This window comes from Etheostoma spectabile, chromosome 2 (genome assembly GCF_008692095.1).
Source record: "Etheostoma spectabile isolate EspeVRDwgs_2016 chromosome 2, UIUC_Espe_1.0, whole genome shotgun sequence".
Lineage (NCBI taxonomy): Eukaryota > Metazoa > Chordata > Actinopteri > Perciformes > Percidae > Etheostoma > Etheostoma spectabile.
The window spans coordinates 13,669,109-13,680,032 of NC_045734.1; the positions used below are offsets into that span (position 1 = coordinate 13,669,109).

Consider the following 10,924-nt stretch of genomic DNA (forward strand, 5'->3'; position numbering starts at 1 on the left):
TTGAGTGGAAAAGGAAATGGAGATGCATTTAGAAATCAAAAAGGATCTCCATCCTTCACGTACTTGGCAGATCAGATCGCTGCTGCTTTGTCAACGGCTTTTTTCAAGGGCTTTGGCATTGCCTGATGTGTATATCACAGCAATAGAGCACACTGGAGCTCAGGGACTGATCTAGTGGGAACTAGGGAACTAGTGGGGAGGCACATGAGAATGGATTACCACCCTATGAGCTTGAAGGCCTTCAGATCAAAGTGTTTTACTGTGTCTAATGTGTGTGTGTGCATAAGTGTGAGGCTGTGGGCTGGGTGGAGACACCAGTGTTTGGATAAGCTCAGTGAGTCATTAGCCTTGCTTGGAGAAAAGGCCATCAGTTTAACGTACAGCCCCAGATAACTGCCATCCCCCTGACCATTATCATTACAGGTTCAGCTAAATCAGCCTTCCAGTTATGTTAATTAAGGCTGGGAGAAAAAGGACACTGACCAAGAAGAGTAGAGAAAACGCGTTGATAAAGAGACAGAGCGAGCATAACCCCAGTGCACTTGTATGAGAGTGAGAGCAATAACAAGTGGTCTAATAGGCTTAGCCAAAAAGGTATATAGAGGATGTGACGCAGTAAAAGGTGAGAATTCAGAGATACATGGAAAGGAAAACTGAACGAGAGAATAAATGTGATGGCAAAAGTACACAAAAACGCAGGCAACAAATCAAGTGGATGACTTGTGGGAAAGATCAATACACTAGCAGAGATGGGAAATTTCATCTTTTCTGTAAATCAAAACTAAACCTCTGATTTTGAGCGAGACATGTTGTGTTGTGCATTTACAATGTCTGTCACCTTGTCCAACCTCACAGAAAACAGGATACAACTGCTAAAGAAACTAAGGAGATGCTAGATACAGCACCAAGTAAAGCACAGTGTCTAGAAGTCTTTTGGTGTAAGTGAAGCCTCAAGTCAATTGAGTCAAGTTTAAATTGATTCTCCAGTAGGGCTGAGTCAATATGATACCCCAGATCAGTATATATCAGTGCCAATAAGTATCCACATTAAATACAGTTTAGACATCAATGTCTTCATAATGTGATTCAGCTGTAAATTACGTTCTTACATTGTAACCAGAGTGGGCCACCAACTCGGCATTTAGTGTCACGCAATAACTGGCCTCCTCTAATGTCACGTAAAAAAATGTTTCCAAAGAGTTTCATGCAGTGAGGGTCTGGATACTGAAGCGTTTTTACACGTTCAGAATAGCCGCGCTTGAAGAGAGAGGGGCGAGACGCAATGATTCGCACAATTGTGAATGGTCTTGGCCTGCCTGAGGCCGCAGGTGAGTTCTTCTCTGGACCCTCTACAGTTTGCCTACCAGCCTTGTCTGGGAGTGGACGACGCTGTCATCTATCTTCTGCAGCGAGCTCATTTGCACCTGGATGGTGGTGGCGGCACTGTGAGAATCACATTTTTTGATTTCTCCAGTGCATTCAACACCATCCAGCCTCTGCTACTTGGTGAGAAGCTGCGGGTGATGGGTGTCGGTGCGTCCATAGTCTCCTGGATCACTGACTACCTGACAGACAGACCACAGTTTGTCCGCCTGGACCGTGTTCTGTCTGATGTGGTGGTGAGTGGTACGGGGGCCCCGCAGGGGACTGTGCTGTCTCCTTTCCTGTTCACCTTATACACCACAGACTTTCAGTACAACTCAGAGTCATGTCACCTACAGAAGTTTTCTGATGACTCTGCAGTTGTTGGGTGTATAAGGGATGGACAGGAGGGGGAGTACAGGGCACTGGTGGGTGACTTTGTGGAGTGGTCTGGTAAGAACCACCTGCTGCTGAACGTGGATAAGACCAGAGAGATGGTGATCGACTTCAGGAGGAAGGGAACGGCTCCGCAGCCCCTTTGCATCCTGGGAGGTGACGTGGACATGGTGGAGGATTACAGATACCTAGGTGTCAACATCGACAACAGGCTGAACTGGAAGACCAACAGCACTGCTGTTTACAAGAAGGGGATGAGCAGACTCTACTTCCTGAGGAAGCTGAGATCCTTCAACGTGTGCAGCAGGATGTTGGAGATCTTCTACCAGTCTGTTGTGGCCAGCGCTCTGTTCTCCTCCGTCATCTGTTGGGGCAGCAGCATCGGAGCCAGCGATACAAACAGACTGAACAAACTGATCAGGAAGGCTGGCTCCATGATTGGCTGCAAACAGGACACTTTTGAAGCTGTGGTGGAGAGGAGGTCACTGAACAAACTGTTATCCATCATGGATAACCCTGACCACCCTCTCCACCCCATACTGGTCCAACAGAGGAGCAGCTTCTCTAAGAGGCTCAGACAGTTTAAATGCCGCACGGACCGCTACAAGAAATCATTCATACCACAGACAATAAAACTCTTCAACACGTCATCACTGGGTGCTAGATGAGACTCTGAGACACCCCAACATTACAATAAGGACAACCGGCACGATTGGGTCATTTACATTTTAGCATGCTCATACTTAAACAGTTGCACATTTTGTTTTTGTTTTTTTCCCATCTTGTATATATTTAAATACTTGTTCTTATATTTTATTCTTATATTTTGTTATTATTATTATTATTATTATTCATGTATATTGTATGTATGTATATTTGGTGTGCTGCTGTAACACTGTAATTTCCCATATTTTTGGGATCAATAAATATCTATCTATCTATCTATCTATCTATTGCGCACACATTTGGACATTCGCTTATCAAAGGCGTCCTGCATGCCGAAAAGTAAAAATCCTGCATACTTTCTCACCTACGCACACCTGCCCAATCGCTTGGCAAAGTAGTGATGCTTGTTGGACTGTCAGTTTTGGAAAGTTGCTAAAATTGTCAGATACGATGATCAATGATCCGACAAGCACTTGAAGCAAGATATTTAGTTTACCACGTGATCTTGGGTATCTGCTGGTGGGGTTGAATGTGTAGCAGATGTGCAGCAGGGGGAAATGTTGTGAGGGGTAAGAAATAAGCAGACAGAGAACAGGGTCAAACCTGTGTGAGTTTTGCTGCACACCTGCTCGCCAGCCTGTGTGTCAGCCTCACTTCCGGCTCTGGTGCCTCATCCCTCTTCTGTCCCCCAACACGTAAGGATGGCTGATTGTTTGTCACTAGCAACCCGCAGGCTTAGAGAACACTTCATCGATCTCTGTGTGGAGGTGGTGGGAATTTGGTGGGAGCGGAGATGAGTGTTGTGCGTGATTATCCTATTGAAACTCTTGTCAATAGATTTTGACCATCTGTCTGTGTGTAAAAAGGGAAGGGAACGAGGATGCAGGATAGGAAAAACTTAAAGGCTGCTCCTCTCCTTCCATCAGCATCATCTCAGGCAGCGTTTAGTGCCAAACTCAGATGAGATCAACAATCGTGCCTTGTTTGCTCGCGGCTGTCGTTTCCCCCATTTTCCAAGGCGCTGTTAGAAGGCAGCATTGCCAAAATACCGTGTTTTAAACTTCACGCTCTATTAACTGTGCAATCACAACCAAGGGAATGGCTTTGTAATAACCTCGGTGTGACAACTGCCTGCATCTCTCTGTCTTACATTCTGCCTCTCCACCAACGCCTCCATCGCCTCTGCTCACTTTCACCTGAGTCATTTCCTGCTTTTCTATAATGTTAACCCCCCAACCCCCATGCTATTTCACTAAATCTTCCGTTATCTAAATCTCTCTGTCTTGTATTTCCCCAGCTAGGAGTCTCTCTTTCTTTCTTCTGCCTCGAGGAATTTGTCTCAAGTGTCTATTTACTTCTTTCTTTGCTCCCATGTCTGTCAGCCAGTCAAATAGTAATAATCTTTATTGGCATGAATGTTGGTGTACATTATAGCTGAAGCTCAATTACATTATTGATATATTAGATTTTAACAAAACAACAAATGTCTGACAGTCTGTCCCCGTGTTTGTTGTTACTTTCTGATGCCACCAGTTGTGGAAAGTAAATAAATTTACTCAAGTACTAGACTTCAATTTTGATGTACTTGCACTTGCTCGATTATTTACAATTTATGCCACTATGTACTTCTACCCAACTGCATTTCTGATGGGACAATTGTATTTTTTCTCTTATACAGTAAGGGGAAAAAAGTATTTGATCCCCTGCTGATTTTGTATGTTTGCCCACTGACAAAGAAATGATCAGTCTATAAGCTTAATGGTAGATTTATTTGAACAGTGAGAGATAGAGTAACAACAACAAAATAAAAATAAAATGCATGTCAAAAATGTTATGAATTGATCTGCATTTTGATGAGGGAAATATGTATTTGACCCCTCTGCAAAACATGACTTAGTACTTGGTGGCAATCACAGAGGTCAGACGTTTCTTGTAGTTGGCCACCAGGTTCATTGTTATGCTGGAATACCATCCACGACCCATTTTCAATGCCCTGGCTGAGGGAAGATTTGACGGTACATGGTCCCGTCCACCGTCCCTTTGATGCAGTGAAGTTGTCTTGTCTCCTTAGCAGAAAAACACCCCCAAGCATAATGTTTCCACCTCCATGTTTGATGGTGGGGATGGTGGTCTTGGGGTCATAGCCAGCATTCCTCCTCCTCCAAACACAGCGAGTTGAGTTGATGCCAAAGAGCTCCATTTTAGTGTCATCTGACCACAACCCTTTCACCCAGATGTCCTCTGAATCATTCAGATGTTCATTGGCAAACTTCAGACGGGCGTGTATATGTGCTTTCTTGAGCAGGGGGACCTTGTTGGAGCTGCAGGATTTCAGTCCTTTACAGCGTAGTGTGTAACCAATTGTTTTCTTGGTGACTATGGACCCAGGTGCCTTGAGATCTTTGCAGATCCTCCCGTGTAGTTCTGGGCTGATTCCTCACTGTTCTCATGATCATTGCAACTTCACAAGGTGAGATCTTGCATGAAAGCCCTGGCCGAGGGAGATTGACAGTTCTTTTGTTTTTTATCCACCTTCTCACCAAGCTGCTTGGCAATGGTCTTGTAGCCCATTCCAGACTTGTGTAGGTCTACAATCTTGTCCCTGACATCCTTGGAGAGCTCTTTGGTCTTGGCCATGGTGGAGAGTTGAGAAAATGATTGATTGATTGCTTCTGTGGACAGGTGTTTTTATACATTTACATACATATTATCATATCGGTAACAAACTGAGATTAGGAGCACTCCCTTTAAGAGTGTGCTCCTAATCTCAGTTTGTTACCTGTATAAAAAACACCTGGGAGCCAGAAATCTTTCTGATTGAGAAGGGGTCAAATACTTATGTCCCTCATTAAAATGCAAATCAATTTATAACATTTTTGACATGAGTTTTTCTGGATTTTCTTGTTGTTATTCTGTCTCTCCTTGTTCAAATAAATCTACCATTAAAAGACTGATCATTTCTTTGTCAGGGGGCAAACATACAAAATCAGCAGGGGATCAAATACTTTTTTCCCTCACTGTAGTTATAGTTACTAGTTACTTTTCAGAATGAGATTGACTTAAGAATATATGATAAGCTTATAACATAATTTGTCCTTTCACACACAAGGAATTTGCTTTGGTGTATTGGTGCATAACAAACATAGTAAGAGAAAATGAAATTAAAAATGAAAGCAAGTGTTGCAAGAACCAAGAAACAAACATAGAATAAAAGAGAATTACAATAAAAATATGAATGAAAAAGACGTGTTCTTATTAATAGGGGTCCTGTGCTTTCTTGATTAATCCAGTTTTAGAAGAGAAGAAACTGTTTTTGTGGCGTGAGGTTTTGGCCTTACATTACACAAAATCATGTTGCCAGAAACACGACTCCAAATGAATGATAACTGCTGGACTTGTAAACACGTTGCCAACTAGTTCAACATCAGTTTTGTGTTCACAACTTGTTTCTGCTGTTATTGAAGTTTTAAGTTTTCTCCTTTGTGTGTCTGAGGCACAAAAGGTTAAAATGATTCAATATTTCACAGAAAAATAAAAGACTAGAGAAGAAGAAGAAAGTCCAAAACACTGCCTAACAAATTTGTGTAGCAGAGCTTGCTTGGTTTTTTCTTTTCTTTCCCATTAATCACCTCACATCCCCCTCGGATTTATCTTGTGACCCTTAAAAGGGACCCGACCCCTAGGTTGGGAACCACTTGGCTATCCAACTGTAGATGAAGTAGTTGTAACTAGCTCCACCTTGACTAGCTAACAGTGAAATGCTACATGTGAATTGATCAATTGGTACTGACACTTAAATACTTACTTTGTTGTATTTGTTCATTTACCTAAGTAAAGGATCTAATTACTTATTCCACCACAGGTCTCCTTTTCCTCACCAACTAACAACTTCCCATCTCCTCCTGATTCTTCTCTGTTTCTGCATCTGGGTTTGCAGGTGGAGTGGAGCTGGGCATCACGGCAAACGGACAGAGACTCAGACACTGGTTCGACTGTCTCAAAAACAAAGGGAAGAAAGTGGAATACTGGCATACGCTCACACAGCAAGGAGCCCCGAGCGGTGACAAACCGGACTAGATTACACAAGACATTCATGCACACACACACATACACACATACACACACGCACTAAGACACACATACATTTGTCTCACTGGAAGATGGTTGATAACAGAGACCAAGTAAAGCCCTAATAAGAGCAAAGGATAAAACATGCAATAATAATAATGTTGAAAATGATCATATAACGCCAATAATTACTGCAGCAAGTATTAGTATATGATATTCATACTAATATTAGTTATGGTACTAAGGTGTAATCTGAATACTTTTTTTTCAAATTGTGACTATGTCCTCATTAAAGTGTTGACGTAACAAAACATTGTGCTTTAGACCTTAAAGTATTGTGGGAGTCGCTCATATTCTGTCATTCAAATTGACACCTAATGAAGAGATTTGAGATTAATGTACTCAGAGTTCATTCAGTGAAAGACGCCAAAAGTACGTATGTGCACGCTAGTGAATCATAATGTGATATATAGTTACAGGAGCGGGAATGTTATGAAAGGGTGATTCTGTACTGGAGAAGTTTCTATTTTAGTGGTTGTTGATCTGATGCAAAGCAACATACCGTATTATAAAGCACAAAATGATCCATTGAGTGGATTTGTACCTTTACTGTTCAGTGTTCTTGTTCTTATGTCTTTTATTGTCTTTAAGTGACAGTGCTGTCTAAACACCTTCATATCAGACATTAACGTGTGTGCTTGTGGGCATGTGTGTGCGTGCATGAGGGCCATGTGAATGAGTGCCTACATTTTCTGTCTGTGCAGTGTGTTTATCTGTATTCACATCACAGCCCCTTTCAAATAACTCTATCCAACTTCACAAGCACAGAAGTGTGAAGAAATAATAACAAAGGACAAGAAGGCACATACAAGTGAGAGGTCCTCCGCTGCCACCACCACACGCCTCAGTGGTGTGAGTGTTCCTGGCTGGGGGGACACTGACAAGCTGTCAATCATGTGTGGCAGACCCTTTGCCATCTCACTCTCCCGTTGCCAGACAGTCAAAAAGCAACTTTAAGAATGGAATATATCTTGATGCCTAATTTCTGACAGCTTTTTTTGACTTTCTAGATGAAAGATTAAACCGATATTGCTTTTTGGAGGTGCCGTTTTTTTACTTTTTCTTTGCAGCGGCATTATGAACCAGATTTAAAAAGAACCCAAGCAGGCTTACCTCAGTGACTCAAATTCTGCTCCAACAAAGTCACAGATGATGCAACATTTTCTCCCTGCATGGCAATATCGCAGCAGTAATGTATTAATTTGAAAATCCAGGCATGTGATTGGTCCTGTAATCTGATTGAGTATGGGCTACCCAAAATCTTGAAAATAATCTGCCTTTATTGCGTTTTTTTGAGAGGATGTAAAATGTTATATAAAAGAAATCTGACAGAATACTACACCAACCATTAGAGGGATCATTGCTGTGATCAGTGTTGCATTCATCCCATTATTTCTGATCTATTAAATATCAGGTTTGTAGAGGCATATATCTCATCCTCTTGACAGGGGACACTGGGACTACACTGTCTGTGACACAGAATTACCTCCCTGAGATAAACTGTGCAGTTAGTAGAAATGCCCCCCACCCACATGCCTGTTATGTGTCTCAATGCATATCTCTGCATAACGATGGTGTATATGGGCTTGACTATCACTGAATCATTTAAATGCCTGCCAGAATATCAAATGCACTTCCCCGGTTAACCTATCACTATAGCTCTGGCCATACACTGGTTCACAAAAGCACACCCACAGTCGGTCAGTCGCCTCCAGGACTTTTTCTTACTGTTGAATCGATCCAGCCACTCATATTCTTGGTGTCCTTCAACAACCTTGTGATTGTCTCATCGTTGACTGCAAAAAAAAAAAATTGGATCCTTCAGTGGTGAATTAGGTTTGGAATAAAAAGGGCTTGGGCATTATTGTAACAGTAGGCTTAAACACATTTTCAGTTGGACCTTAAATGATTTGGATGAGGTTTGGGCAAGGTTTATTCTGTACTTTCTCTATGCACATCAGAACTCCCAGCGCGTTGGCAGTGAGATAATCAAACCAAAACAACAACATCTGGGCATCAAAGATGCATTTCTGGGAATACTCAGTACTTTGATTGGGGCTAGACTGGGTGACAGTGATCTTATAGAGTTCACATTTTAGGCTGGATGGTTGTTTATTTCCGTCTCTGGATATGTTGGTTTTGTTAACAGTCACCAAATTTTCTGACTCTTGTCTATTAACCCCGCTTCGCTTACGTAATCATTTTATCTGCAATACAGCTGCATGTTTAGCAATCACTATCAGCTTGTATAATAGAGTGCAACCACAGCTGATCATTCTGAATGCTGATGTGTTTACAGTCTATGCCATCAGTGTGTATTTGTTTGTGAATACAATGATTCAGGGTATGTTTTGCGCAGTTGCTGTGCTTTGCCAAGCAAGCTATTGCTTTAAAAAAAACGAAACCTTTACTGTCACAGATTTTGACACTTTGTCTTCCTTCAATTGATATCGCTGGTAAAGATGCAGGATGGCAAACGGCGAATAAGATGGGGAGATCACTACTGCAGTCCCTGTGTATTCACTGTCAATGTCAATCACACAGTATGGCTGCCATCCTGTGGTCGGTTTGTGTAACTACTTCGCAAATAAATTGAAGTTGTTTCAGTGGTTTTCTGTCTTATTTTGAATGACACATGATCCACATTGTGCTTAATTCTTAAAAAGATAACACAGTCAGCATATTGTGTTGGGTAAATATGTGTTTATTCATCCTCATCTTTGAAAACAATTCACATCCAGGCTTTTACATATGCTTTTGTGAGGGCCACTGCTCACTTTAGTAACTACCTGAAGCAATACTGATAACTGGATTAATTTTGTTTTAAAGCACAGTAAGATAATTGACTGTATTTCCATTTTACTAGACAATCTTTGTTTACCATATCTTTGTTTCTTTACTGCCCTTTTGCCCATCTGTTACATCTCCACTCTCTCACTCTTTTCTGTGTCTGTCTGTCCTCCCTGTTGCTCTCTCATGGCTCGGTGACTCTGCCAATAAAGAGTGGCACATTGGCCTGGTCACTCCACAGCAGCATGATGAAAGGCCGCAGGGCAGAGAAGGAAGGGAAGGAGCGAGAGAATGAGACAGATGTGACGGCCCCGGCCTCAACTCCTTGTTCAGTCAGTGCGAGGAAGGCTCTGTGTCTGGCATCATCCAGAACCAACCTCTCTTCGGAGTAGAGACCACACAGGTTAGCATCCTCAAAGAGTGACGACAATCCTGTTTGGGGAAAAGGGAAAGGAAAGTGCGAAAAGATGATGGTGGGGGGGGGAGGCAAAATAAGTGGATCAGAGCTATTGCTACAGGAAGATCAAAGAGCAGAAGGATGTGCTTATTGCACAAATAAGACGTAATAGCTGTATATAAAGTAATGGTCTACACAAGTTGGAAGCATGGATGTGTTTCAATGCATGATATTAATGAGCTGAATACGCCTGATAGACAGAAAACACCATTAAAGATGAACAAACCTAATTTCCTCATAAGTATGTTCATGTCCGGCTGGATATCCAGCTTGATTTGGGGCAGAGTGACCTCGATATGCTGAGGAGAAGTTGTTTTTACTTTTTCTATCATTTTAAGCACAGCTGTGTCCGTCATCCTCTCCTCCACCTGCTGCAGGTCAGTCACTTTGTTGGAGCGAGGCAGCAAAATGTAAAGACTGCTGTCCCCTGTCAGAGCAAACCTCGCCACCTGTTGGGTCAAAAAAGATCATGGTGTGTGAGCACACTGTGAGCACCCCCTCAGACAACATTGAGACAACTGCTTCCCCCAAGAATATAAAATATTCTGTTTATATTCTATAAAAAGAGTAATTGACAGTGCAACATTATTTTTTTGATTTTGTCTCACCTGTTGTTCTTTGTTTTACTTTGATTCTGGGGATATTCATGTTTCAAGTGTTGGAACTACAGGTTCCATAATGCTTTGGGAGATGTAATGATGCCATGCAGTCAATTAGCTTGTGAGCTGTATACTATAACCTGGGTAATGCCTGTATTTGTTTACATTTTGGCAAATTAGCACCAGGAAAAGTAATTTAGATTTCCGTTTGCAATGTACTCATGAATGTACACACAACTAACATTGGATTACTTTGATGCTAAAGCAAACTTAACGTCATCATTCTTTAGCAATTTATGGAGTCATAAGGAGCATCCTTTTTTCTACAGTTGTATGGTAGATTTATGGAAATTTATTTACAATGGACATTAAAAATGATACCCTCAAAAACTGAGTTACACTGAATGTAAAAATATGTTTCATGTCTGTGTAGTCACATTTTAAGGAGTTATGACTCAAAAGGGTGCACATTTTGATAGAATTTCACCTCACAGTATCTTTGCCTCACATGTAACCCCCCCCCCCC

At 41.8% G+C, this 10,924-nt stretch overlaps 2 protein-coding genes across 3 annotated transcripts in view; one reads left to right on the forward strand and one right to left on the reverse strand.

Moving 5' to 3' along the window:
• doc2g (double C2-like domains, gamma) overlaps positions 1 to 9,158 on the forward strand; it is a 73,289-nt gene extending 64,131 nt beyond the window's left edge. For both annotated transcript variants that reach the window (XM_032531917.1, XM_032531907.1), the window contains exon 11: positions 6,362 to 9,158. In XM_032531917.1, coding sequence (XP_032387808.1) covers positions 6,362 to 6,501 — 140 coding nt within the window. In that variant the 3' untranslated portion in view covers positions 6,502 to 9,158. The remainder of the gene's footprint in view (positions 1 to 6,361) is intronic.
• Positions 9,159 to 9,241: 83 nt separating this feature from the next.
• Positions 9,242 to 10,924, reverse strand: part of serping1 (serpin peptidase inhibitor, clade G (C1 inhibitor), member 1) — a 5,009-nt gene continuing 3,326 nt past the window's right edge. Inside the window, exons 10-11 of the mRNA XM_032531706.1 lie at positions 10,026 to 10,248; positions 9,242 to 9,774 (exon numbers count right to left, since the gene is read on the reverse strand). Of these exons, the coding sequence (XP_032387597.1) occupies positions 9,527 to 9,774; positions 10,026 to 10,248 (471 nt within the window). The 3' untranslated portion in view covers positions 9,242 to 9,526. The remainder of the gene's footprint in view (positions 9,775 to 10,025; positions 10,249 to 10,924) is intronic.